Source organism: Alternaria burnsii (genome assembly GCF_013036055.1).
Source record: "Alternaria burnsii strain CBS107.38 chromosome Unknown 746, whole genome shotgun sequence".
In the NCBI taxonomy this organism is placed as follows: Eukaryota; Fungi; Ascomycota; class Dothideomycetes; order Pleosporales; family Pleosporaceae; genus Alternaria; species Alternaria burnsii.
In genome coordinates this window covers 1,510,040-1,537,876 of record NW_024066109.1, presented here as the reverse complement: position 1 = coordinate 1,537,876, position 27,837 = coordinate 1,510,040, and the positions used below count along the sequence as shown (strand labels likewise).

At 51.2% G+C, this 27,837-nt stretch overlaps 11 protein-coding genes across 11 annotated transcripts; 3 read left to right on the top strand and 8 right to left on the bottom strand.

The window, feature by feature from the left end:
- Window positions 1-3,128: 3,128 nt before the first annotated feature.
- On the bottom strand, window positions 3,129-3,680 carry GT037_003081 (uncharacterized protein; the record flags this gene model as incomplete). The annotated part of the gene is made up of 1 exon (XM_038928128.1): window positions 3,129-3,680. One exon carries the CDS (start codon window positions 3,678-3,680, stop codon window positions 3,129-3,131), a length of 552 nt encoding a protein of 183 aa, XP_038789406.1.
- A 993-nt stretch (window positions 3,681-4,673) lies between these two features.
- GT037_003080 (uncharacterized protein) lies at window positions 4,674-5,289 on the bottom strand (the record flags this gene model as incomplete). Its single annotated transcript, XM_038928127.1, has 2 exons — window positions 4,674-5,130; window positions 5,183-5,289. 2 exons carry the CDS (start codon window positions 5,287-5,289, stop codon window positions 4,674-4,676), a joined length of 564 nt encoding a protein of 187 aa, XP_038789405.1.
- A 2,152-nt stretch (window positions 5,290-7,441) lies between these two features.
- GT037_003079 (uncharacterized protein) lies at window positions 7,442-8,139 on the top strand (the record flags this gene model as incomplete). Its single annotated transcript, XM_038928126.1, has 2 exons — window positions 7,442-8,041; window positions 8,101-8,139. 2 exons carry the CDS (start codon window positions 7,442-7,444, stop codon window positions 8,137-8,139), a joined length of 639 nt encoding a protein of 212 aa, XP_038789404.1.
- Window positions 8,140-9,138: 999 nt separating this feature from the next.
- GT037_003078 (delta 8--sphingolipid desaturase) lies at window positions 9,139-11,047 on the bottom strand (the record flags this gene model as incomplete). Its single annotated transcript, XM_038928125.1, has 3 exons — window positions 9,139-10,479; window positions 10,534-10,723; window positions 10,869-11,047. 3 exons carry the CDS (start codon window positions 11,045-11,047, stop codon window positions 9,139-9,141), a joined length of 1,710 nt encoding a protein of 569 aa, XP_038789403.1.
- Window positions 11,048-13,615: 2,568 nt separating this feature from the next.
- On the bottom strand, window positions 13,616-14,689 carry GT037_003077 (nad-binding protein; the record flags this gene model as incomplete). The annotated part of the gene is made up of 1 exon (XM_038928124.1): window positions 13,616-14,689. One exon carries the CDS (start codon window positions 14,687-14,689, stop codon window positions 13,616-13,618), a length of 1,074 nt encoding a protein of 357 aa, XP_038789402.1.
- Window positions 14,690-15,583: 894 nt separating this feature from the next.
- On the bottom strand, window positions 15,584-17,091 carry GT037_003076 (oxalate decarboxylase oxdd; the record flags this gene model as incomplete). Its single annotated transcript, XM_038928123.1, has 3 exons — window positions 15,584-15,954; window positions 16,006-16,807; window positions 16,891-17,091. 3 exons carry the CDS (start codon window positions 17,089-17,091, stop codon window positions 15,584-15,586), a joined length of 1,374 nt encoding a protein of 457 aa, XP_038789401.1.
- Window positions 17,092-17,610: 519 nt separating this feature from the next.
- Window positions 17,611-18,473, top strand: GT037_003075 (uncharacterized protein; the record flags this gene model as incomplete). The annotated part of the gene is made up of 2 exons (XM_038928122.1): window positions 17,611-17,851; window positions 17,902-18,473. 2 exons carry the CDS (start codon window positions 17,611-17,613, stop codon window positions 18,471-18,473), a joined length of 813 nt encoding a protein of 270 aa, XP_038789400.1.
- Window positions 18,474-19,441: 968 nt separating this feature from the next.
- Window positions 19,442-20,482, top strand: GT037_003074 (uncharacterized protein; the record flags this gene model as incomplete). Its single annotated transcript, XM_038928121.1, has 1 exon — window positions 19,442-20,482. One exon carries the CDS (start codon window positions 19,442-19,444, stop codon window positions 20,480-20,482), a length of 1,041 nt encoding a protein of 346 aa, XP_038789399.1.
- A 199-nt stretch (window positions 20,483-20,681) lies between these two features.
- Window positions 20,682-22,957, bottom strand: GT037_003073 (mitochondrial carrier; the record flags this gene model as incomplete). The annotated part of the gene is made up of 7 exons (XM_038928120.1): window positions 20,682-20,851; window positions 20,907-21,198; window positions 21,263-21,358; window positions 21,410-21,577; window positions 21,709-22,332; window positions 22,386-22,844; window positions 22,904-22,957. 7 exons carry the CDS (start codon window positions 22,955-22,957, stop codon window positions 20,682-20,684), a joined length of 1,863 nt encoding a protein of 620 aa, XP_038789398.1.
- Window positions 22,958-23,516: 559 nt separating this feature from the next.
- GT037_003072 (mitochondrial dna replication protein yhm2) lies at window positions 23,517-24,750 on the bottom strand (the record flags this gene model as incomplete). The annotated part of the gene is made up of 6 exons (XM_038928119.1): window positions 23,517-23,571; window positions 23,625-24,297; window positions 24,348-24,444; window positions 24,501-24,519; window positions 24,580-24,604; window positions 24,657-24,750. 6 exons carry the CDS (start codon window positions 24,748-24,750, stop codon window positions 23,517-23,519), a joined length of 963 nt encoding a protein of 320 aa, XP_038789397.1.
- Window positions 24,751-25,558: 808 nt separating this feature from the next.
- On the bottom strand, window positions 25,559-27,126 carry GT037_003071 (citrate synthase; the record flags this gene model as incomplete). Its single annotated transcript, XM_038928118.1, has 4 exons — window positions 25,559-26,665; window positions 26,720-26,852; window positions 26,908-26,972; window positions 27,028-27,126. The coding sequence occupies 4 exons, from the start codon at window positions 27,124-27,126 to the stop codon at window positions 25,559-25,561; spliced, it is 1,404 nt and encodes a 467-aa protein (XP_038789396.1).
- Between the last annotated feature and the right edge of the window lie 711 nt (window positions 27,127-27,837).

The window sequence follows — 27,837 nt, the reverse complement described above, 5'->3', positions numbered from 1 at the left end:
AACTCTGCACTGTCCCGCTATAACACACAAGAGTAGCCGCGTTATGGCCACAGTCGTATATGATTTGCAGCCTCTCGCGACTCTTCCTGCAAAGTATCTTCAGCCAGCTTGACCCGTCACTGTGCCCGCTACGAACAGCGCTTTGATCGCCCGAGGTCTGGATTTCCCACTCGTTTCACCTCAATAAAACTGCAGCCTTGCCAAATGGGCTGCATCCATGCCATCTCATAACACGGGAATATCGCACGGACTTGCATACCTTGAATTACACTTCGCAACGCCTATCGCGCGAAGCGTGATAGCACAGTACACCACAACTCCAGGCTGGGTGCATGCCTGTGGCTGACGTCTATGCTCCACTGTTCACACCTCCTCTTGGTTGCACTATCACGATGTCAGACCACGTCTTACCGAATCCAACGCTCCTGAAGGTACTGCAGAGCCACGTTGCTCTAGACTATCCAATAGACGCGACAAGGCTCAAATAATTGCCATAGGCCTAGCCAGCTTGATGACTGAACGCCTCCTGAACACGAATGTCACACTGAGGACAGCCACGCCATGACCCTGGGTCATCTTGATCAGTCTACCGCAGGCACGGTCTTGGCCTTAGATACCCATCTTTCCAATGGCCGGACCCTAGTGATAGCCACCATGCACCCAAATGACCACATATGACAGCCGTCCTGCGTTCGGGCGGCCTGATAACAGTAACCACGTACCTTTTCGTCCATGGCAACATACATGATATTCCACAGGGCTTGCTGTCTGCAATGCGGTAGCATGCTGCACGCTCCTTCCGCTCTCTTTCGATGAGATCGGAGTGTACATCAAGCACCGAAAGGCTTGAAATAGATCTACATGTGCATTACTGAAGGGCGGCTCCCGCCTTCTGGAAGCTACTGTCCTTCTAGAAGAACTCATCTGATCGGTAAAAGCATGCGGGTGTGGAGGGCCTGTTGGTACGTTGGCACCCTTACTTAATGCGGGAGGTTCAGCGGCTGCAGACGTTGGGTCCAGCGGCATTTTTGACGACTGCATATATACGAGGCTTGAAATAGAAGTGCGGATGCAGATCGTTTGTTGGTATCTGGTGCGCGCTGGTCAATCAGCGTCACAGGGAGTGCAGGGCGCTAACATGAATTCACGGTCCTGTCTATCTGTTGGTAACAGCAGCCCCTCATGGCGACTGAGAACATTCCAACATCTGAACCCTGCTCCATGGGTAGGGCACAATACACCAGTTGACCTAGGATTGACAAGACAGACTATTTGGGTTTTACACAGCCGCGTCCGTAAACACAATGGTATGCAATACTGATAACACGGATAGTATCGGTCGTCAACCTTACATTCCGCCTTGAGAAGGGTAGGTATACGTCACCTTACGCGTCGACCTGCCTGACCACGGTAGTAGTCTCGGTTCTATGCCAAGTCAGCTCGCTTCTATTTGGTCACACGATCTGTAGTTGCGGCTCCTCATCGTCTATCTTTGTGTTCAGACTCGACATATTCAGTTCGTCAATACCGTGGAGTACTTCTGACTTCAGTCGTCTCATTGTAATTTGTCTTGGTCTTAGTCTGTTGGTGCTCGACGGTCAGAATGCGATATTTTTCATGTAGTTCTTTACCGGTACCAGCTGCCGTGGCCGTTGACTCCAAGTAACAGCATTGGTCAAAGAGCTTCACTTCGTGTACTTCGCTCTTTCGTAATTTAAGACTGGAAAGGATAGTGGCGATTTGCTTCGGAAGCTACATCTTTGCATGCGTTGGTCAACCTAGTAGACTATCCATTCACTTCCCACAGAGAAGAACTTGATGAACTTCGATCACACCAACTCTACGGCACTTTCCCATTCTACAACCTTCAAAGAATGTGATATCAGCCTTCGCTATTACCACAAGGTTTTCATTGGCTTCTTTCTGAGTTCTACTGCTAGTCAGTCTTAATGCTTGTTGCTCACAGTGGTTTTGACGTACTGACCTTCTTCCACGATAGTCAAGTCAAGCCACTCGATCATAGGCAGGCACCATTTTCACATCCTTCTGCGCACCAAATGAAAGAAGAAACAGCGTTAGTCTTGCAGTCCACTGACACGTTCTTGCGGACACCAGACCATGGTTCGGGGTACACCGTACAGTAGCGTCCTTCACATATAGGTGCTGGTGCTGCAACTGCACTGGTGACGGTGAGCGTTAAAATCGTGAATGTAAAGCAAAGGAGCTTCATGATGAGGTTGTATATCTTTGAAGATGTGAAGATTGTAGATTCAGCCATTAGAATATAAGAAGAGACGGATGAGAATGGGAGAAAAAGTACGTGAGAAGCTTTATATACTTCTTTTAGTGCCATTCAGGCAAGCTGGCATATCGTACTATCGGCTGCTCATCACATGGGTTAATGGCTCAATAGCGCATTCTGTATTGTTGAATCTGCATGTATGTTCATAATCACACGACGTTCACACGCGTTGCATGCGGCGTCATGGTCCTTCAGGTGTAATCGACACGAAGCGACACCTCGCGCATCGCCTTTGATACGCCAATACGTCGTATCTCTCTTCAATACACGGCAGAAACCCAACTCCATAGTGTATCATGAGATCTAGACTACCATCTAGCCGTCTTCTTCTTATTCAACTAGTTAAAGCGATGCGGCACAGGTGGTCCCTAAACGCGTCCGGTGGACGACAGTAGCGCTTAGTTCCCGAGTGTATGGTCACAAGTCAAGTCCTCCAATCGATCTTTGGTGTGAAGTGTGGGCGAGCGAGTTAGTGGTCCAGACATAGATTCCCCTTGCGTACCTAGTGCGACACGTACCTTCCACCACTTGTAAATCACCACGACAGCGAAGATGCGACAACAACCGCTTGACGCAGAAAGAGAAACAAAGTCGGATTCTAACGCGTACTGCTATACACTGAGAAAGTACTTGCTCATTGGTGAATAATTACGCATATTGGTCATCTTTGAAAACCTGCATGTGACATTTGTTCTGTCATACTCTGTCCCTATGTCCTTCCATCGTTGTTCTCCGGTGGACATTTTACCTCATAAGGAAGATGATCTCTACCTTCAAAAGTGTTCCCAGCTACTTCCCTCTCATATAATTTGCTATTCTCCACTCACTAATTTCTCTGGATCTCCTCATCAACCCATCCCTGATACTTGAAACCGTCTCCCAACATTTCTTGCCTATCTAATACCTCCTTGTCGTTGTCCTTGTTACACCCTTCCATTACTCGATAACTCGCTTCTTTCTCCCTCAATCCAATACCCCACCCCTCCACCATCGCGTCTTCGAATCTAAACTCCCCCCTCCCCTTCCTCTTAACAAACATCTGCGTAGCCTTTTCACGCCCAATATTCCATCCGTCCACATCCTTGTTTGCTAACACCCAACTCGTTCCGTCTTCTCCCCTGTCTTCGTCTTGTGTTTCGATTCGTTCTGTTGTCCGCGGTTCCGACAAGATTTCTTGCATACGCTCACGAAACGTGGCACCGGATACAAGATTGGGAGCGAATGCTGTTGTGGGTTGATTGGGTGCGGGAGGAAATGTGGAAGGTGGGTTTGTTGGGAGAGAGGCTTGATGGATGAGACCTGTGCGGTTGGGTTTATGGACTGGTTGCGTTTGTGTTGTAAGATTGATGAAAATGTGGGAGATGCAGGAGAATGCCATTATTGTGAGTTTCACTTTCGTCTTCAGAGTCGTGCCTGATTGTGTGGATTAGTTTTTCCTAACGAGAAAATCGGTCTTGGAGTATGGTAAGATAACGTGTGGCTGTGCAGCGACTACTGCTTAGTGGCCAGTTGGTAACAGACGTCTTAGCTAGTCGATTCCTACGTCTTCGAGCGGAGATGATACTAAAAGTGTAGCTTTGTTATTAGTAGATGCCTTTTATAATAAGGAGCGAATCTTCCTTACATTTAGTACAGAAGGCTAGTCTTAGCGAGTGTTAACAGCTTGCCTCAAACTTGGTGTCTTCTCATGAACCATAACAGGATGTCTGCAATGAATGTAATCTAAGATGTTGTTTTGATCATTTTCATTCATAAGGATGCTTGTTTGTCGAACAATGGCTGGGCTTTGTTCCTTATCGATGCGCCTGAGACTCTCTCATTGTCAACACACGAGACAAGAAACATGTTAGTTGTGGAGAGCGAAACAAACTTCGTTTTGTCTTCCGGGAGCTATGTCTAAGCCCCAGCCAACATATTCATAGGCAGATTCTTATTTCAAAGAAAGAAGGTATGTTTGCTCTACGATCACAGCTCAAAATCCAGTTTCCATTTGGCTCATATGGGTGAACGTCTCAGAGGAAGCACGACTGCGGGACTCATCATCAACAATGCGACAAGCACTATGCTGAAGCGCACGATTTGGCTGACTCTAAGGTATGCTTTAGCAATCGACATGATTCAATAGTAGATTAGCATGAGGTATAGATTCAATCCAAGTCATCACGTATAGCAATAGACCGAATCTTAATTTTTTACACAGAAGTTTTTGTCGTTCGATTCAGAGACAGGATATCGTCGTGAATAGCCGGTATCTTATTATGTACAGTGAAGTCATGTAGCCAGGATACGATGATCCGTCACATGTATGTCCGCTCATTTGAGAGCTTGGATGCATTCAAAGGCCAACAAAACTGTCTAGGCTGGTCCGCTCTTACAGGAAGTAAGCGGCAGCACCGAGAACAGCAGCAACCTTGCCAGCGCCAAGAGCGACAGCGGCGTTAGAGGTTTGCTCAGGGAGAGCGCTGGAGGTACCAGCGGCAGATTCAGCAGCGTCACCACTGGCAGTGACAGTAGCAGTACCAGAGACGGTCTCGGCAGGGGCAGTGGTGGGCTCAGCAACGCCAGCAGGGCAGTGCCAGTGATCACCGTGGGGCTCGCAAGTGCTGGCGGTGGCTTCATGGTCGTGGTCGTCCTCATCGTCGTGGCTGTGGGATGCGGATGCAGTGACCAGGGCAGATCCAGAAGTGACAACGGTGAGGGTAGTTGAAGCGATGGTAGAGGCAGGGGTAGAAGCAGCTGTATCCTCAGCAGCCTCCTCAGCAGAATGAGAAGCGAGTTGCTCTGGGGTAGGAGGGGTAGTAGGCTCTGGAACACCGTCGGCGCAGTGCCTGAATGCTGTCAGTTTGAATCTGTAAAACATATATGTTCATGTCTCCTTACCAGTGGTCGCCGTGAGGCTCACAATCACCACCGGCAGTCACAGAGACAGTGTCCTGTGCCACAACGGCGGTAGCCGCAGCGAGAAGAGCAATTACTGAGAACCTCATATTGATGGATTTGTAGAAACGACCGTAGATATCTTGTCGAGTTAGGTGCGCGGTAAAGAGAGTGCTACGAGGACTTGAATACAATGTTCCGTGAGAGGCAGCAGGGTGAAGAACTCAAAGTGGTACTTCCGGGCTGGAGGTTTTGTATCCCTAGCCTTCGGGTTGCTGCTGCATAGCATACACCTACATGTCTGGGCACCGAGCCAAGGCGGCGGATTGACTTGGCGGTGGACATTGCGGTACTCAGTTTCCGTAAAAGAAGGCAAAAACTTGCGCCGCAAGGTAGTTGATTGGTATTGAACGGTTCTGAGTAGGCGGATTTACCGAGTGTGACGCTGGAGTAGTGTGCAAGAGCCTGTTGGGGGTGACCTCGATGCTTGGCACATGAGATGTGGATGTGGTAGTGGAGTTGGTGTTTACCGAACAGGCAAACTGTCCGGTCAGTTATTCATGATGCGAAGAAGAAACTTCGGAAGTAGGTAGAGATCTGCCTATGTCGGCTTAAAATGATGTGAATGTCCCAGTATAGAGCACGAAGATGGTTGGTACGATCGAGAAAGCGAAGGCAGCACCAGGATGCAGGTTCGAAGGACCGCATATTAGGCGAAAGCCGAGTTGTCCCTGGAGCTTCAGCTACCGAGAACGACATCAGAACTAACGCAGGTACCATCCACGGCCATCAATGTATCCGCCCACTGGTCGAACCAGCAGCTTGCTCGCGGCCAGTCTCGTCGAGTCGTTTGCCACATCAAGCAGGCCCCTGTCCCTAGAATGGGACATCATGTTCTTGCCATGATATAGGTCGTCGTTTTGTATCCGTATCCCCAGAAAGATCGGTGTGGTACTTGTGTCTATACACTATGCCAGTGGTTAGATGGATTGATGTTTTCTCATTGAGGCTCACCCCATTCCTTCAGCTACTCAAGCGGCATGTCAAATTGCAATATACACTTATAGTCAGTATTTCATTCGAGTCTCGTTGTGATACTGGGATTCCATAGGCGTCCCCGCCCACAAATGGATATGTTCCTGGGCCACTGGAATACTCATGAAGGGCGGCTTTCCACTCTGACGACCATCCTCATCTGGTGAGTGTTCTGTTCAATCCTTACGGGGGTCGCTATCAGTGCTTCGGTATGCCTTCTTTCATTCTTGTTGTCGAGCGAGATGTCTCCAATAGCAAGCATGCCCTTCAGCTCTTCTAACTCGAACATCGGCAAAACAATAAATCGTAACGAAATCTTGGAACAGCTAAACTGACATGGAAGAGCTGGGTAATGGGAGTCATATAAACGTTGCTGAAGATTTTCTTGTCTTGTTGATATCAGATGTAGGCCTGGAAAGCCACAAGGCCATTTCGGAACACTAGTTCGACCCACAGCAGTGCCTACGAATCGTTGAGTCAGTCACTATTCGCACCGGAAGGATGTTTTCATACAATTTGACTCGATCGTGAAATGAAGAGTGCTCGTGGCTCTGGAAAACCCCGCCGTTCTTAGCCGGCTGGCGAACATAGCACCTAGATACTATCGCAATCGAAGCAAGCACGTATCCTTTACGTGCCTGGGCAACATCCCATGCGAAAGACAACGCACGAACAAAAGGTCAAGGAGAAGCGCTGCAGAATACCTCCAGAGCACGCATTTGCTTACTTAGACCTGTCTAGGTAACTGCACTCACGAAAGACATGCATTATGTATGCAGGTGTTGCGATAAAAGTTGGAAAAGGTTGAGGTACGGTACGGCCTGATCGCTGCAATGATACCCCGCCACCCAATCTCGCTAAGATACGCCCCGCATGAGAGGCAATGTTGCTTCAGTCTTGCTGTCAGTCTCAACGTCTAAAGATCTGACTCTGCTGACAACCAGGATCAGCCATCAACGTGGTACTGGTTCGTGAGAATCAAATACCGTTAGCGTAGGATTACAGCGTGATAGATACCACCGACCAGCATCAACAACTTCTCACTCTCTGCTACTTCTTCCTGGCATCGACCCTTAGAACAAAACTCATTTACCAACCCAACCATCCAGTATCTGTTTCGAATCCTAAGGCTTTAGTTGGTTGCTCGACTCTGATTCGTTGTTCCACCCACGTTCTTCGAACCATACCTATCCCAAACCCACATCCTTGCTACGTATCTGTATGAAAATGCGCATCGCATCCACGCTGCGCATTGCGGCTCTGTTCGCCTTACCCTTTGTTTCAGCTCAAGACAACGATAGCGACTCAATCGCATCCCCCGGTGTGGGCAACAGCGACTGCCCCAAGATTGCACCTGGGCCGGTGAGCTTCAGCTATCTGGTGGGGCTTTTCACGCCTCAGACTCTCCCTGATCCAATTGCGACGGAATCTGTTCGTCAGACTCTGGCGCTCTATGCGCTCGCCATCGATGGTCGCAACTACGAAGTGTTGAGAAAGGTGTTCACTACTGACGCCCGTGCCAACTACTCTGACCCCATCGGTGTACTGAATGGTGTACAAGCTATCATTGACAACCTGGCGCCCAGTCTGAACAACTTTGTCTCCACTCAGCATCACCTGGGCACGCAAATGATTCACATCTGCAGTCTTACCAGCGCTGTGTCTGTTACATACTTTCAGGCTACGCACTACTTCACCCCCTACACCGGCGTTGCGAACCCGGTAGACAATAGCAAGGTCTTGATCGACAAGGCTCAGTATCAAGACACGTGGGCCAGGCAGAAGGATGGAAGCTGGAAGATCACCAACCGTAACTTGGTGCGGATGGTACGTTCCACACTTTATGTTCGCGACCGTATCGCCTTTGCTGACTGCATAATGAATAGGGTCCTGCCACACTCGACGGCGGCTTTCCGACTTCGTAATCTGTATTAGTATGTGTAGATCAAAATGTCAAATCCAGCAGACAGGGGGACTACACAGTTTTGGGCCAAAATAATCTACGGCAATAAGCTTCTCTGCTGCTTGTCGGTAAATCATCACTAGGTTCTTTGGGTTTGACATAAGCCGAATTCCCTACTTTAGTTGGTCGTTTTGCTGTGCAGGAGGTAGAACCATGAGTACTGTGTAATTACTGACCGCTTGCACAAACAAATTACCCAGGGATCGTCGAGGGGCAGTGACTCTGAGCTTCGTAGCCAGAAAGCACAAAAAAATGTACGCCACCGATTCACCTTTACTCAACGACATCATCTACATTTGAGGGTAGGTTACTTTGCTATTCACATAGTCTGCCAGTGTGTGTATATTTCAACGTGAGCACCATAATGAGGATACCGCATTGCTGGTGATTAGTAGGTCATAAAGTCTGGGCATTGACGACCTCGGTATGCTCGAGAAAATTGACCCTGAAAGTAGCTAGAGGCAGCGGAGCTACCCGACAACGCCTACTAAGCCAGTTAGGTCAGAGATGAAAGTAAAGCAGGTTGCTGCTCGGAGTCCATGAGTCGGGGGCTACCTGACTATACATATTTACCGAACTCTAGATGACTCGGTTGCCGCTTCTCCTGACTTGGCAGGCAGGACGTGCGCATCTTCGGCTTGCGAGACCAGACATCCGGTATCCACGACCGTGCGATGACAGACACGGGTCAGTCCGACCACGCGCCCCTTATTGGTCGAGGGAACTTTGACACATGATTCTTCTGTCATCTCACAAGTCAGTGTAACAAGATCGGATGGGAGAAGCATGCACAAAGAGTGGAATATGCAAATATCGTGTGTATTGCTCGTAGTGCTCTTGATGTAGCCTCTTTTTCGCTAACTATGCACATTACAAAGGAGATAAGGTCTACAAGTCTAACACATGATCATGAAGCTGATACACACCAGCAAAAGGAAACTAAATTCCGCGCCTGCGCGTACTAATGCAATCCGCTCTCACCAGTCTCGGCCATGTGGTTCTGGCATTCGACCATGATCTTGACCATCTGCGAGATCTGCTCCAAGCGACTGATGACGACCTTGTTGCCCTCAACAAAGCCGTAGCAGTTGTACTTGACACCGGTCTTGGAAGAAAATTCACGGACGAGCTCCTGGCCCCGGCGGAGGTTGTGGCGCGGCACACGAGGAAAGAGATGGTGGACGGCTTGGAACTGTAGACCGCCGTGGAACCAGTCCAGCCACGGTGGGCAGTCGACATCCATGGTAGTACGCATTTGTCGTTGAGGGAAAGACTCATTGGGTCCGAGATCCGAAGTGGGCATGCCCCAGTGAGAGAGTGTGATTTGTACGTGCAAGACCATGGTAACCATGTGCGAGACGATGACGAATCCGACACGAATCGGCCATGTAGGCAGTGTGATCCAGACAAGAAGGTAGCCGAAGAGGTACCAGTAGCAGCACATGAAGAGAATTTCAACATGTCGTGTCCACCATGCTGCGCCTAGCTGCGCAGCTCGTGGAGAGACTAGATGCAACCAGCCTAGGAAGTACAAGTTGAAACGAGCAAAGGCCATGATAGGGTAGTAAAGGTACTTTTGGTAGGGGACCATGACATCGCACGCTGCATCCCATACAAACTGGAAGTTGTAGAAGGAGGACAGAATGGATTTGATGTAAGTAGGAGAGGTGGAGAACAAGGGGATGTTCTGGATATCGGGGTCGTGCTCAGGCATGTTGGTGACGAGGTGGTGCACATTGTGGCTGGACTTCCACCAGCCGATACTAAGACCGCAGCAAAAGTCGGCGATGAAGGCACCGATAAGTGTGTCTGCGACAAAGTTGCCGGTGATTCCACGGTGGCCGGCGTCATGTGCTGTGAACATGATTTGCTGCCAGAAAAGACCAAGGAAGACGGCAGAGGTCATGTACCACTTGATGTAGAGGAAACCGCCAAAAGCAGCGAAAAGAAGACCGTATCGGATCGACTCTTTGGCATACTCGGAGTAGCGACATTGGTACAGGCCTTCGTCCTTGAACTGCTGGTGAAGTAAACGGTAGTTTTGGACAATGGCCTTTTGCGTCTCGACGTCGAGCGAGGGGTTGTCGCGGAGACCTTCTTCTATCTCCCTCTCTTCTTGCTCGATGGCATACTGCTCCCTGTGCCTCTTCTTCTCCTCTGCGGCGGTGACGACGGGCGTCTCAGCCTCATCTTCGCTCTGGATAAGAGGGAGCTTCTCAGGATCACTTGCCGGACGGCTGCTGGAGCGGTAGACGCAAGTATCGGGCTTTCCGATCAGCTTCTTGCTGATGATGGCGGCAGCCTTGGTTCATGTTAGCAAGGGCAGATGGTGCTCGGGAGTGTGGGGTAGACCCACGGATCCCAGGTCGACGCTCCTCCCGCGACGAGACTTTTCGGATTCTGGCGCCGCGGCCAATCGTTTTCTCTCCTTGAGATTTATGTAGTAATCGGGAGAGCGGATTGGAGGCTCGAGGTTGGCCCAGGGCAACTGTACACGACCTATGCGATGCTTTGTCATCATAAGCAGAGCCTTATTGGTGTGGTAGCTGTCGGTAGGTCAGTATGAGGTCAAGCTGGTGTGCTTACCCAGCGCTTCCGCAGACATCCGGCGACATGGTATAGGCGGACTTTGCCTTTTAGGGTAGGGTTGGTAGGGCTGGAGTAGATTTAGGCTCGTCCCGCATTACATACATATTGATCTCGTCTGTCGCATCTCTTCCAACCATGTGCAGGATAGCGAGACGACCACCCGGATGCCTATCGATCCATTCTCCGAGATGCAGGACGTAGCCCTCGTGGATCACAATCGGCTCGCCCTGGGCAATCTGGCGCTCGATCTCTGCGGGCGCGATTATTCGGTGTCGCGACATGATGATTGCTTTTGCTGGTTGTGAGAGGGGAGGGATGGCGGCGGCGTGTTAATCCGCGGGAAGCAGGATATATACGAAAGGCAGGAGGACGGCAGAGGGAATACCTACTGGCACCGAAGCTGGGTACTTTTTGGGGAGATTTCCCGCCTACGCCGTGTGCACGGTTCACGGGCCTGGCGAAATCTTGGAGCGTTTGCTTGCGAAGGGGGCGGAGCTGTTCAGGTACGTCACGTCTGTCGCTGGTGGCACGCATACGCACGCGAGAAGCGCGGAGGAGCCAACGACTGGAAGGCCAGCCAGGGGAGCTCGCAACGGTACCGCACAGTGGGCCGCCCCCAAGGCGTGTAGCTCGCAATCCATCCGCCATTGTGCTCGCGCCTAGCCCAGCTGGTTCAAGCCCCGCGAGCGCTTGAGGAAGACGGGAGATCAATCTCGCAGCGCACCGTATAGATTGGCGGCGTTGCTGCAGGAAGAATAGGGGAGTGGGCAACGGCTTCCTTTGCTCCAGCTGCCCACGGGCCCCTTCTAGGCAGGTGTAACGCAGGACCATGTTCACAATACACGCCAAGCCCTTGGGTCCGCCACGAAACGAAGAACCGAAGGCCCAGATGGGCGCTGCAAACGGCGTAGCGTGGACCCTGAGAGACCCCTTCTGCCCTTGCGCGCCTGTCGCCCCGCAACAGGGAACGCCTCTGAGTGGCCATGGCCTTTTCTTGCCCTCTCTCCCTCTCATCTCTGCAGTCGGCCCTGCCCTCTCTACACCACCCTCGAACCATCTCAGGGAGCTGGCTATCGGTCCATGTGCGACACAACCACCGCCGTCACCACTCTACAGCTGGTGACACGCTTGGCACAGCGCCACCACGTGCTGTGCGCCTGAGCGCGGCCAACGGCCCATCGGTCCCGATTGTCTCAAGCGCGTATCCGTAAAAGCAGTCTCGAGAGCGCACCTAGATCGTATTGCGTATCGATCCCCATGCGCTATATCACCACGCTCCACATGTCTGCGCCGCGCGTACTCGCAACAATCACCCCCCGTACGCAGCTAGCAGTGCACATCAAACGTGCTGTGTGCTTTTCCAATTACGACTCCTGGCCCCTCCTGCAATGCATGACACTAGGCGCCGAGACACCAGGGTTCAGTCAGTCATTGTAAACCTACAAGTCTTCAACACTGCATGCTGGGCTGGGACACAACCACTCATCAAAAGCCAGCAATGCGTCTGCCAAACGACCCGTAACTACGCCTATCAACACATCCGACCTCTGCTTCCGCGCCTCCCACAGCGATCCCAGCACTGTCTTGCAACAATACAAAGCAGAAGCTGCAGCCTACGAGCTGAGCCACATCAATAGACATGGTCGGACACGTGACTATCCAAGTACGCATCCAATCGTGAAGGTGAAACCACGAAGAAGCTTTTCCCGCAGGGTAAGGGTTGTTTTGGGCACCAGTGAACGTTTCGGACAACAATACGTGCAGCGCGCCGAACACCGTCAAGGCCATAAAAAAGCTAGGAGCACAACACAGAGCCCAAGTTTCATGGTACAGCAAACCATTCGCCCGCCCACGTGGTGAACCGTCATCAACCAATGTAATAAGCTTTGCGGCGCAACACAGCTGCAAAAGCAAGACGAGTGCCGGAAAAGAATTCATTGAAACAAATGTGACATCATAGAGGGGCTGATTAGAACATTGACGAAGCTCAATTGATTTTGAGTACAGTTTGGCTGCATGCTGAACTCCGTTCGGACTCTGGTCCGACTGGTCATCAAAATAGCTCGACTGATCATGTAATCAACTCGGCTGACTATGAAAGTACACAATAGCTCATCCGACTATGACTACGAAGTAAACTGGCCATGACCAAAATTGCGTTCGAGCATGCGAGAAGCTCATTGGGCTGGAAGCCAAAACCGGAGGTCTTCTACCTAGGCTCTCAAGGTCAGTGCTCGCTCGGCTAATGAATGAGCCGCCTTGACTAGACTTGAACCGATAATGACCATCAGTCCATCTGACCATGAGCACAAGTCAGCCCAGCTACCCTTTCCAGTCTGAACTTGTCATTCTAACCACTTCCCGATCTATATCAGTACTGCCATGAGCTTGGGTCTTCGAACAGCTCACCTGCAGGATGCAAGAATTTGTACAGGCTCTTAAGAGCCTGTACAAGGCTACACAGAGCGTCGTTAAGCGCCTCCGTTGGACGTGTTGTTTTCTTCTTCTATGGCTTCTCAATCAGCAGACATGGGCTCCCGTTTGTCATCAAAGTGCACTATTGGATGTTGGCTTAGCTCGTCGATGAATCTCATGACGCCGGTGTCGTCCTCGAATGGACCCAACATAAGAGCAGACAGCGTATGCGTTGTCAAAAATCAGGCTCATACGACAAATCTGTCTACCACGCTCAGCTATAGCGTCTTGAGTGATGGATATGGCATCAATCCATAATGACACGATCTGTGCGAATTGCGTGAGATGAACATCCACTCGTTACACGATGAGACACAGGCATACTAGGCAAGATTTCAAAAGATGCTTAAGATCTGTGGCATAAGAAGATACGATCAACCAACAAAACCATTGTATGCTACGAAGCCGTCTCCATATGTACCCAAGCATGAACGTCGAACACTCTCCTCAAATGGCACCCAACCGTTTGCGCCAAACTTTCTCAACAACTCAATGGATCTCTGGAAATCCACAGTGGTACTCGGTTTCCTTTTCCCAGTTTCGTCGGCTGGAAACATACGGTCCGGTGCTAGATCTCGGAATACACGGAGGAAGCTGTTGTAGTTGAAAGGAAAGGCAAAACCAAACAACCGCTCGCTATTGACCTCATCAAATATGAGCGCCGCAAGATGCAACTTTGCAATGTCTTCAACATCGACTTGCCACTGCGGACTATCATCCCGCAGCTTTGCTACGTATTCCTCTTCGGAAGGATGGTCAAAGGCGTCACGCACCCAACGCGCGGTGCTTCCTGCGCCTGCAACACTGAGAGGCTGTAATATGATGCCAGACGTGTAGTTTGGAAGTACAGTGTTGAAGACGAAGCTCGGTTTCTGTTCTCGCACAAAAGCCCAAGCTGCACGCTCGCATGCAACTTTCGAGGCGGCATACACAGCGTAAGCACGCTCGGGATGGTACGGTGGTGGTGCCCAGGCTTCGTCTAAGATACCGTCGTTCCATGAACTTGAGTTGATGTGTCTTGCCTCGTCCACCAAAGGTTTAGTTGCTGCATTACTGCTCGAGGTGTAGACAAACCTCTTGATGGTCGGTGTCGAATGAGCTTCCTCCAGTATCGCCTTGATGCCATTGACGCACCCTGTAATGACAACATTAGGGTCGGGACTGAAGCTCAAATCAGACGCGACGTGGGCGACGCCTTCACAATCAGCGAGAAGATCTTTGAAGGCTCCTGGCAATTTCATGTCTGCGACTATGACAGTTTCGAAGGAATCTTCTGCCTGATCGTGACGCGTTCGGTAGATGGAATGCATCATTTCTGCCTCATCCTGATTCCGTACGGCACCTCGGACGCGATACCCGGCCCGAATCAGATGATCTGCCACATGGGAGCCGATGAGACCGCTGATGCCAGTGACAAATACTCGACTTCCGGCGGTGATAATTGTCATGGCGCGAATGATTTTGGGCAATACAGCTTGAAGGAATAATAAAGCTGTCTTTAAGAAATCCCTGTTACGTGCTTGTTCACACAATCGTCCTCGGGCCGTCCTAACGGTTGCCGCTTCTTCCACCAATCATATTGCGGCTACACTGAAGCCACATATCCTCTCAGATCCATCAACAGTACCATGCATGCCGACATCACTTCCACCTCTTCGATCTCTTGTGCGCGCCACGGTCTCTCATCTCAACCTTGATTGACGACTTCCACGTACTCGACATTCTTCCTCCAGGTGTTGAACGTGCATCAAAATAGGCTAGCAAATTGATGTTGGCATCGAGCAGCCACAATATTGAAAGCCAATTCGTTCCGGGGGTCATGGCCAGGCTTGAAGGACGTTCAGGGTACTGACAGTCCGCACCCATCTGTTTCCTCGACAACGACCCGTGTGGCTGCTCGGCCTCTCCTCCAGTCAGTTTCTTTTTCCTACCATTAGCCTCCAGCCCATAGGCGTACTTTTCTACCATCGCCAACGGCTTTTCGCTCACGAATGTAGGCTCGGTTTGATGAAGCCTGTTCCTGTCGTTGCATCAATGCTAGTGTTACTGCTCACACTTTGTATTCGTCTTGCTGGAATGCCGAAGATCGTAACGCTACAGTCATTCTACCCATCGCAGTGATGCATGACAAAGGCTCCCACTGGAATTTTCAACGCACATAAGTAACAAGACCATTTGTTGATCAGTGTTCGTGTCAATAGAACATGTATTAGTGTACGTTCGAAGACTATACCACAAGCGGAATGACTACAGCGAATAACCGTTCGCCATCCTCATCTGCCATAACGAGAACCCAACTGCCCTCCCATTCGTCTCACATCATATCATAACGACGCCTATTCCTACAATTCCTCCTTGTCCTCCTCCTCGACCTCGGTATCCTTGATAGGATCCCTCTCTGCATCGCGAATTGCCTTTTCGAACTCTGCCGCTTCCTTGGGGCTGTTTGCAAACAAATGATCCTTGACGAGCCTTTGCGGTGTCTCACCAAGCCACTGGAACAAGCTGAAATCCTGGTACTTGTCTGTACGGAAGATTTCCAGCACCTCGACGTCTTCGTCATCGGAGAGATTCTCGATGAAGTGTCCCATGTTACGGGGAATGACACCAACATCACCGGCTTGGAAGTCAAAAGTACGTGCTGTACCTTTGGCGGCGAAGATGGTCACACGGGCGCGGCCAGCGATGAAGAACGACCATTCGTCTGCATTAGCTGTGGAAATGGGTTAGTGAGACGTCAAGCATGAGTGGGTAAGTGACTTACGATGCCAATGCATCTCACGGATCGCGCCAGGTTGAATACTCAGGTGTGCTGCAGCGACAGTCTTGGAGATGGGAAAGTTTGTCGAATCAGTAATGCGGACTTGACCACCAGTTGTGTTAACAGGCTCCTGAGCCAGCATCTTGTGGGTGAACTGGATCTTGGACTTCTTGTATCCTTTACCCTTGCTTGGCACCTCGTCGTCAATGGAACCAGGCTCTGAGCCTTTGAAAATGTACTTCTCGCTCTCGGGGATGGCCTTGAAGACTTCTGGCGATACGCGGAAGTTCTCACCCAAGACTGACTTGGGTGTGAGTCGCATCCAGTCAGTAAGCAGAAATGTGGAGTCTTCAGAGAAGTTGCCGTCGTCAAAGACCAGTAGGAACTCGGTACCGTTGGGACTAAGACCTTGCAGGGAGTGAGGGTGGCCAGAGGGGAAGTACCAGAGGTCACCCTTCTCCAAGTCGTCGACAAAGGAGCCACCCTCGGGGTCGAGAGCAGTGATGCGGACTTTGCCTTCAAGGACATAGGCCCATTCAGCTTCCTTGTGCCAATGAAGCTCACGGATGACACCTTCTTCGAGACGCATGTTGACACCGGCTAGCTCTTTGCTAGTACCCAGCTCGCGAACGGTCGTCTCACGTGTCCAGCCGCCTTCTTCGATACGGATATGCGAATCGGCGAAAGACCAACGCATGTTGGGGATGGCGCCATGATCGGTGCTGGGTGGGCGGACAAGATCCGGGTTCTGTCGTTCGCGGGCACGGTTACGAGGCCCTAACACACTCGCACCGTCACCGTTGCGCTGCAGAGTTGGTTAGTGTGTGGGTTCTCTATAGGCTTGATGTTTGTTGTTCCGTAGAACAACCATGTCAATGTCGAACTCACGTATGGCAGTGGTTGAAGCTTGTCGCCCTGGGAGTCAATCTTCTTGTCGAAGGGATCATTGTTGCCAGGCTTGTATGGATTGAAGACCTTGTTGGGCCCCGCGTGGTGTCGCGCGCTACCAGGGAGTGGTTGTTGTTGCTCCAAAGGCGCTGCAACGGCACCACATACGCCAAGCGCGACAAGCAACGACGGAAGATGCATGATTGCTTCAATTGACTTGGAATGCAGAAGCTGAAAAGGAATCACAGCGTCGAGTCGCTGTCGACGCGGCAGACGTCGCCCTTTTGACGTGCCGCGTGCATTGCGCGTTGCCCAATGCCGTGTTCCGATGACGACAGATGCAGCCATTATCATTTATGATGCTTGCTTGACACTAAACCATCACTTGGTCCTTCCCGCGGCATCTCCGCTCGTCAATCACCATTTTTCCACGCACCATACCCACTGAAAACCGTTTCCCCGCACACCAAACGCATTGCAAAGCCACATCAGGAAGGTGTACCAGCCACACTGCCTGAGGTATCCTGCGATTTCCGTTGCCAGCATCCAAAGCTTGACTGAAGCTTGAGTCCAAGTGCCTGTCGATCTGCACGCTGGCACGCGTCTTCCCGGTTGCGCTGGCGCGAAAATCTGCACCCCGCTCCAATTGACATAACTACCGGCCCTCGCAACCCTCCCAGGATTCGACAGCACGACCTCCTCTCCCTCGCGCCTGCAACCATGAGCAGCAGAAACGCCACACGCAGCAGCGCAGACGAAGAAACGCCGCTTCTCGGCCGAAATGGCTCCACCGGCGGAAAGTCGGACAACATGGGGACTGTGCAGCGGTTCAAACGGCACATGAACTGCGATGTCACCAAGAACTGGGCAGACCTTGTTTTGTTGTTTTGCTACATTATTACGGGCCTACTGGATAGCTCGGCTGTCTTCATATGGGGCTCTTTCGTGAGCATGCAGACGGGTGAGTAAGACGCGCCATCTTTCCTGAACCAGAAGCTTACCAATAAACAGGTAATACCGTCTATCTTGGACTGGGTGTTGTTGCACCATCTGAGGGCATTCGTTGGATCAAGGCCCTAACGTCCATTACTGCATTCTGTGCGGGCTCGTTTTGTTTCGCACGCTTTCATCGTTACTTCTCGCCTGCCAAGAGATGGGTGCTCATCGTTTCCTATTCTTTCCAAATGCTGCTTATCGCCGTAGCGGCATTGATCGCGACGGTCGGAAAGGATACCAAAGAAGGCCTCCATTGGCAGATGCTTGTCCCACTTGCTTCGGTTGCTTTCCAGTCCAGCGGACAAGCGGTTACGTCACGCGCCCTGAAGTACAATGGTCTCACTAGTGTTGTGCTCACCAGCAACTATTGCGATCTGTTTTCCGATCCGCAATTGTTCAAGCTGTCGAATGTGGAGCGTAACAGGAGAATTGGTGCACCAGCGATGCTGCTTCTGGGAGCTTGCATTGGTGGTCTATATGCCCATAGTAGTGTAGGCCTTGCAGGTGCCTTGTGGACTGCTTGTGGGTTGAAACTGCTTGCAGTTTTTGCTTGGGTTTTTTGGCCGTCGGAACTTTTGGAGGAGTGAAATTTGGGCCTGACAAGAAGAATTTAACTGGGTCCTATTAGCTAGTCCTAATCATGGTACGAACGCCTGCACAAATTATACCCTACAATACTCTCCAATGTATACATAATCACCTAATTTGATCCTTCTGCAATTGTCATAACCGCGAGTCTTCTTGAATTACGTCCTGGTTATCCCTTTTTCTCTCAGATACCCTGTCTACGCTCTGGAATGAAGCCCAACAATGCAGGTTGCCCCGAAATTGTCAAGACCTGTGATGACCAATTGCTGCTCAAGGCAGAGGTCTAGGAATCTGCTGGTTCTCAAAGCTGCCTTGCAGAACCCACAGTAATGGCGTTTGGTTTAGAACGTGTCACTCAGCATTTCCAGTATCGGAATGTTTTCAGCACGGAGCAGAACGAGCTTGGAGTTGTGGTACCAAGACCCAGTACAAAACCATCTTGCTCCATTCTTGACTTGCATTCCTTCTATTAATATCACATCATCAAGGTTTTTGCTATCCAGACACGTGATCTATGAAGAGGTAGAGTTACGCGTCACGCGATTGATTCTACTAGAGACGTATCCAGTCGTCTAAACGTCAGATGGAGCACCCGAGAAACTACCTACAGCTACTGACATTCGATGAAATGATTCGGCAACCGCTTTCGAGTAGGTATGCGAATTTACCTGTACTCGGGTGGACTCGGGCTAATTTTCACAGAATACTCAACATCGTGAGTGAAAGCAGAGACGAAACGCAAATCCGTCACCACGCGCTTACAATGGTGCCCTGGAGCCTGGAACTACGCGCCACCGAGGCGTCTGTAGTCTCGCGTATTGTCACCGCAACCCAGACATGCTCTCACCTGACGCCGCAACATCGACGAGAATGGCTCTGTCCTTGATCCACCGTAACTTCTCACTTCTGACACAACTAAAACACGCGAAGCGCACATCTCCAGGCACATCAATTGCGATCACCAACGATGTCACTCAACCCATTGAAGAGGTCCTTCGACACCATGATGGCCATGTTGAAGGTGAAGGAATTTTCAGAAGACGCCATCATGACGACCGGTTCTCCCTCTCAAAGCTTCACTAGTACAGACTCCGGCGCGATGGACGTCGACAACGATAACGATCCGAAAGACAGTGGCCGCGACGTCCATCGCCTTTCGTCATCTCATTTGGGAACGCAGTCTACTCAACATGTCAACACTTTCATCGTTGATCAACATGGCAGTCACGACTACACCAGCACCACAGGCCAAACACTGAACACCTTTCAATATTTCGCCGACCTGCCTTCCAAGGTACGCTTATTGATCTGGTCCTTCGCCGCTCCAGCAGCACGGACTCGTTTCCTCGAACTACACACCTATAACACCATTGACCACACCCCTCGCCTCCGCTATATATCTCCACTTCCGCCTCTCTTCTCCACAAACCAGGAGGCCAGGAGCTTCAGTATCGCACACGAAGGTGGAGAAATCGTTACTTTCACATCAAGCACCTTCACCGATTTGTTGTCTTTTCACGGACGGAAAATTGGCGAAGTAGAAGATAGAGAAAAGGAGAAAAAAGCATTTTATTTCAATTTCAACCTGGATATTATCTGGTTGAGTGCTAGATTCACAGCTGCGTGTAACACTACTGAGACACATCGTCTCACGACGCTATCTTCCATCCTTCGACCTACCACTCTATCGCGCATCCAACGTCTCCTAATCTCCTACTCTGGAATCGATTCATATACTCTCATCGGCCCTATATTACGCCCTTATGCACACCTCACGACGCTGTATCTATGTATGAACGATGAGCGAGTTCGTGAGAACGTGAGAACGTTGCTGATGAAGGGTATACCGGCCGAGGGGGCGATGGCGAACAAGTTGAGAAGCATGATTGAGCAGGCTGAAGCTGAGGAGACGGACGATGAGGAGGAAAGTGAGGAGAGTGAGAAGGAGCGGCTGGCGGTGAGGCAGTGGAGGAGGGTACTTGAAGTGAATACAAAACTAGGAGAGTAGTTAAGCTGGAGTAGTCTTGGAGCTTTACGCCAGTTGGAGGTGTATTGGAAGCTTTGGAGCACTTGAGTGTCGAGTGTCGATTTAGGGATTTCAGAACACCACTTTACCATCACAGCTTCAGTGCCATAAGGAAGTGGAAGCCCAAAGACAACCAAACCATTCTACACTTGCCAATAGTTTCGATACAATATACGAAGTGCTAAACAACGATATCGCTCAAGGACGGTGACTCGTCCACTCTCATCCTCGACAGCTCAAAGCTCAATACGGTGTGATCCATGTAGTACATTAACAAGCGCCATCGCCTTGGTTGCAGTGTCTCTTTGTTTTGTTCCAACGCTTCAGTGTCTCTTGGAACGTCAAACATGCCTAGATCAGACACAAGTTAGACACTGGATGTATAGATGAACACTCTGCATCGTACCTTGTATGGGTGCTACAGCTATACCAAGCAGTCGTCCCTGTGGCACTCCAGTAACTTTTGTCTGATCGCTTTTGTGGAAAGGCAACAAATACTCGAGCTTGAATCCATACCGTGGCTGTTCGTGGTCCTCGCGCTTAGTAAAACATAAGCTGAACACGCCAGCATGGCCAATCGGAGATCCGACTATGAAGATGCCTAGCTCGGGTACCTGAGAAAAGAAGCAGTGTCGATCTTGAGAGGTGAGAGCCTCTACCCATCGGCCCGGATGTAGTGGTCGCTGCATAGCAGTAACCTGCAATGTCGGTGTACGAAGTCAGTGCGTATCTCACCTGCATTTCGTAGATTGGAATTCTCACTTGATTGAGGGTATAGTTCATGGATGTCTTGTGTGAGCCCTGAACGAGAAAAATGTCCTCCTTCGTAAAGATCAAAAAAGGAGCAATGATGACATCCTAGTTTGGTCAATTTGCAGCGATGTAAGAAGGTGAAAACATATATCTTACGGTGCCACTGAGTTGTGTGAGCTGTCTTGGATGCTTCACTACGCGATAAGGTCTTTTGATTACGGGTTGGGCCGCATAAAATATTCCCAGTTGATCTAACATATGCAGGTGAGACTCATGTTGAATGAGCGGTTGTGCAGTGTCGCCGTCATGAAGCTCGCCTGCCATCTAACAGCGACCATGTAGTTAGTACTATGTCGTTTGGCAAGAATCTCGTTGTGTGTACTTTGAGGGTATAATTTGAGCCGTGGCAATAAACAAGATGACCTGAGCTTCTTTATGCACACGCTTTAACTTACAGCTTGGATCAATTGCGCAAAAGGTTGTGCGGGTTGTTCGTTATCTGTACCGTCGTCTCCATCATCTGCGGCCTCCGAACCGTATTCACTTTCGCTAGACTCGGAAAATGGAGAGGTGCTGTTCGAAACTCGGAAGCGTTCCTTCTGATTGGTGATGTCCATAAAGTCGGCCGTACTGGCAACTGGAGTGGATTCTTCCGCTGGGGACAACTCATACGCCGATCGTATATCCAGTGCTATAGTACCCCAGGCGCCATGAAGTACATTCTGAGCGGCTGGGCATTCGCACAGAAATCTGTGGCGAAAGTAACGAGGCGGCGTCGAGAGATCGCTCGCGCTTGCGCACCAGCCCAGCTGAAACGTGGCTACCTCTTCTCTCGAAGTCAAGTCCCAAAGTTGAGTTTTGCCATCGATACAACTGCTCAGAAGCCAACGCCCGGAATCGCCGTAGAACGACAGCGCAGGGATGTTGTTTGTCGCTGAGAGAGTAAAAACATCATCTTTTTGCCTGCTATATGGGAAATTACGAACAGGCGGTGAAATTCCGTGGGTATCATGGTCTGAGATGTCCAAGTCGATACTAGAAACGAGCGCATACGCAATGATGGTGATACGATGAGTGTTCTATCCAAGGTCAGAAGAGCAGGGCGCATGCGAGACTTGAAAGTCATCATTACCGCACTAATTGCAATGATGCGGGCCTCCCGATGCACCGCTAAGCCCCATGCACTCGCACCTACGTTACGGTGGAGGAACACATGAATGCTATCGTCGTTGATAGGCTCTTGCAAATTGGTCCTGTGTTCGAGTGCTCGTTGGATATCTTGAATTCTATATCCGACAACGTCACCATCGTCACAGGCCAGAAGAAGAATCTCTTCATTGCCGAGATAATCAACAATGATACGGGTAATAGAGTGAGGGTTTGAAGGGTCAATCCCTTGTCCAACAACACCAGTTTTGGGCGGATGTAGGACAAGCTCAGCCTCGCTAGGTAAGTTCTGATCAGGAAAACTGGGTTGATAGACATGAACCTCATCGACAGAGGCGAGGAAATAGAGATTGTATCGACGCGAAAGTGCCGTCAAGTCGCAACGCCATCCTCTCAAGCTTGGTTGTGCGACGTTGTCGGGAAACTATTCTGGGTCAACGGCCGTCTTGAGAAGCCAATTGGTCAACTCAGCAAATAACTCACCCTTTGGTCTCCGCGATGATATCCCGTTGGGATACAAGCGATACGTTGGTACATAGCGAATACCGCATCCTTGCCTGGAGGGAGGTGATACAGGAGCGAAAACGAGAGAAGGAACGTGAGTTGGTCGCACGTGTGTGACGTGAGCTAGCGTCGAGCACGGCCTCATGATTGGTCGATTCAACGTGCTGCGACTACCCCAAGGATATGGAGAAGTCTGATCTAATGAGCGGTAACGCACACTCCAGCCAGAGTGGTATGCTATGTAGTGTTTCATAAGACCACACAGGCAAGACAATGTGAGAATATTAAGAGTTTGTTCCACAAAGCAAAGCCCAGAAATGACACTCTTCTTTGTGCTGGGAGACGGCTGTACAGGATGCATTTTCACAGATTTTCACAGAATTCCACATGTGGACGTAGGATCGAAAAGAGATTCCCATGTCAGAAGCCTTTCAGCTTCGTTGGTATTATAGTGTTATTGCGCGATATGAACATAATAGTCATATATATCTCTAGTCAAGTTCTCCCTTACGAAGACGAGGGCCTTCGCAACCCGATTGGATAGATCATAGCTTGAACATCAAACCCGGTAGATTGAGACACCGAACGCCATCTAATGCTTCGCAGTGACTTTGTCGCCGGTGAGCTTCTCAACAGCCTCCTTGGCACTAAAGATTGATTAGCGAGTCTGCGCACATGTGGTAGTAATGGCAAAACTTACACATCACCTAGAGCAACCATGCAGACCGTCTGCCAAACGCCAAGACCAATGCGGGGAGTAACACCACGGTAAAGACCCTTGATACCGTTGTTCGAGTAGATGTACTTGAACGCTGATGCAACGTTCAGGTTCTTAGGGCGGTTAGGGTCAACAGTCTTGGACTGGAGCTCAACGCGAATAACCTCGATAGGTTGGTTCCACGCGCTCAAGCCACCACCGAGAGCTGAAGCAGTGATTTTTTCAACCACTGAGAGCTTCTCGCCATGCTCTTTGTCCATGACCTTGCGAATACCGGTTTCCGCAACACGGGACAGACCAAAGCGAGATCCCCAGTTGGTGACCTGGCGCACCGCGACAGCGTTGACACCACGGTTGATACCGCGGAGACCCTCCGTGCGCCAAATCTGCATGAAGGTCTCAAGCGTACCTGGGGGCTTCGCGCCGGTGGCTGCAACCTTGTGCTTTGTGATCTCAACCGTCTTCATGCAAGTGCAGAAACCCATGGTGGCATAGGCTTGCGCGAGACCACCCGTCATACCACCAGAGATACCAGCAAGGAAGTCGGGAGCGCCGAACGACTTGGCGTAGTATTCGGCTTCCGAAGCGACAAAGAGGAGGACGGCTCCCTTGGTGGAGGCTTCGATCCAGGCCCATGGAATGAGACCCTGGTAGACTATAGGCTTGTTAGTGACAAGTGTTGAAAGTCATGCAACGTATACTGACATCCGAGAACACCTCCACGCGCCCAGATGCGGCCAATAGCTCCCGAGAAGCCTTCAGACCTGTTGGCAGCCATGGTAGTCTTGACGACCTCCAAAGGCTATCGTCTAGCGTTAGTGTGTTTCCAGAAAGCACATAGTTCTCAGAATCTCGTACCTGTCCCAGAGTTGTTACTCTGTAGGGCTCAGTTAGTGCCAATCCTGTCCTGGGGTCGAAGTGGGCTGTGTTTACTTACTCAAACATGTTGAGACCAGCACCAACTGTGGTTCTAGTCAGCATACATCAAGACTCTTCATTTGCAGACAGACTCACGCAACAAGTTGCTGAACTTGACCGGCTTCTTCTCGAGCGTTGGCGGGCCGTTCCTGGCCATGCTGGGGACGCCCGTCGCAGGTGTGGAGCTCATTCTCTGGGGTTCTCTTGTCGAAGATATGCGGCCTGACCAAGGCAAAAGGGTGCTTCGTCGCAAATGTGAGTGGTATCAAGTGTGTGAGCAAAGAGAGGAAAGGGATGCATAGAAAAACGGTATAAGCTTGCGAGGTGGTCTGTGTTACTCTGGTTGACCGCCGTCCGGGCGCGCTATAATTGGGGTTGTCCCTGAGGCTATCGGCCACTTGGCGGAAGAGCCATGTCCCGCTCATGCTTTCCGCACCTCTGTACCATGCTGGAGGGGTCTACCGTTGCTTTTGCAATCCATGTTCCTGTGCAGAGTCGCTCCCTCCAATGCGAGAGTCTTCATGCTTGCTTTTGCCATTTCCACGCACGACTCCATACGACATCAGTTGCACAGCAAGTTGTTGGGTCTCGGATTGGCGTCGGGCGCGCTGCACAGCTCAACGATCCGTATCGGTTCCCCATCGCTCAACGAAAGGGGATACCCACACCCCGACTATCCCGGTTACTTTTCTCACCGTTCGTTGCTTTTTGCAGCGCTGCAATTGGGCCAAACTCGTGCAGTCGTATCATCTCCCGACGTGCTCGTCGGCATTCGTCGTGCACAGAAACACAATATGGTGAACTTCATGGAGAGTAGATTTCTGGTCATCAAGACATGAGATTACAGCAGGTCGTCTACTGAAAAGTAGTCATATAGCGCCGTAACGCTCCCGTTCCCTATCCTTACATTGCAATTCTACACAGGACAAGGTATCTTAGAATGTCAAACAAATTCCCCCCACATTCTCCTGACTGTAGAGCACGTTGCAGTAACGTGCTTACAACTTTGCGCCCACCAACTTGGCGTAAGCCTCAGTGCTGAAAGACTTGGGCCTCTCAATGGGGGCACCGACGGCACGGTCAATGATGAGCTGGGGAAGGACACCGAGCGCACGGGATACACCAAAGAGAACAGTGTAGTAGTTCTGCTCAGTGAGGCCGTAGTACTGGAGGAGGACACCGGAGTGGGCGTCGACGTTGGGGTAGGGGTTCTTGGTCTTGCCGTGCTCGGTGAGAACACCGGGGGCGATCTTGTAGACCTGGCTGACGAGCTTGAACATGGGGTCGTCGGGCAGGTGCTTCTGAGCGAACTCGCGCTGGGAGACGTAGCGGGGGTCGGTCTTGCGGAGAACAGCGTGGCCGTATCCGGGTACGACTTGGCCAGCCTTGAGGGTGGACCACAGGTAGTCCTTGATGGCCTGGTCGCTGAGGTCGTTACCAATAGCCTTCTTCATCTTCTGGAGCCAGACAAGGACTTCCTGGTTGGCCAATCCGTGGAGAGGACCAGCAAGACCATTGAGACCGGCAGCCAGAGACAGGTAAGGAGAGCTGAGGGCAGATCCAACCAAGTGGGTGGTGTGGGCGCTGACGTTGCCACCCTCGTGGTCGGTGTGGATGGTGAGGTACAGGCGCATCAGCTCAACGAAGTCCTTGTTCTCGGCGAAACCGAGCTGGTTGGCCAAGTTGAACGAGTAGTCCTTGTCCTTCTGGATGGGAGCAACCTTGCCATCTTTGTAGATGTTGCGGTAGATCTTGGCGGCGAGAGTGGGGAGCTTCGCGATGAGGTCCATGGCATCCTCAAAGGTGTGCTCCCAGTACTGCGACTTGTGCATACCCTTGGCGTAGGCCTTGGCGAAGTTGGACTCGTGCTCGAGAGCGGTGACGGCGAGAGAGAACTGAGCCATTGGGTGGAGGTCGCTGGGGCAGCGGTCGATGAGCTCCTCGACGAACTTGGGGACGTCGGAGCGGGCAGCCCACTCAGCCGAGAGGTCGCGGACCTGCTGCTCGGAGGGGACCTCGCCGGTCAAGAGGAGCCAGAAGAGACCTTCTGGGAGAGGCTCCTGGCCACCGGGGGCCTTGGGGAGGAGCTCCTGGCATTCGGGGATCTATCACATATGAGCAGCGGTTCCAGAAAAGCGGTAAAAAATGCTAGAACATACGGTCTTGCCACGGAAGCGGATACCCTCCTCAGAGTCGAGAACTGAGCCCTCCCAGACGAGGGACTTGATGCCACGGGCACCACCGTAGACCTGGTCGAGAGTGACCTCGCCGACAACAGTGTTGCCGTGCTCCCTAGGATATGATGTCAGCGGTGCATTGCGGCGGGCGCGGGCATGACAGCACGTACTTGCGGAGCTTCTTGATCTTCTCGATCTCGCCGGGCAGCTTGTTGGCGAACGTCTCCTTCAGCGACTGCAATTGGCTTGGTTAGCGTAGTTCCTAGCCTGGAGAAAGCAAGTGGGCATACCTGAGTCTTGCTGGAGTAGCAGCGGAGGCCATTGAAGGCTGTGGTCCGCAGAGGGGCGGCAGCGCGGAAAGCGCTCGACAGTCGTAGAGCAGATGCCATTGTAGTGATGTGTGAGGAAGGACAAGAGGGCGGGTGGATGGGTGCGAGTTAAAAGGCTGCGATCGGGACGATGCGAGAAAATATCGGTGGAGCTCGCACGGTCGTCATGGTCGCGCAACCATGCAGCGAAAGGAATACTACCCGCGCGGGCAACGTTCGGAAGTCCCTCAGTTCCGGAGCTGTGGGATCCCCTTCACAATTGCTGTCAAGTGAAGGACGCCGTCACTCAATGGCCCGCATGTAGCATACCGGGAGAACTCATGTTGTTGTCGTGCCCATGTCTACTTGTGCTTTGACATCGATTACGTAGCCGCTACTGCCCATGTCCGTGTATACAAGCCATGGTATGGAGTAGCTAAGCTTGGAACATGTAACAGGACATCTTATCGCCTCGGCATAGCATTAGTCGTGCTTGGAGACTGCAGCAGAGAACATGCAGACAGAAAATGCTCGTATGCCGTATGCAAGGCACAGATTCTGCTGTGGGTCATACAACTGGAAGAGGCCACATGTACAGAAAGGCCGGGACATTGTTGGGTCAACAAATGCAGGGCTCCCAGATGCTGCAAGCGTCCGGCCAGCAGCCTTGGAAGTCCGGGCTGGGGTGGAGCACTCCATCATGTCGTCACGTGTCGGCTGCTAGCGCCATTTTCTCAAACTCGGCACGAAGGAGGCACCTAGCCATCCCTCTGGACTCCATCACACAGGTCT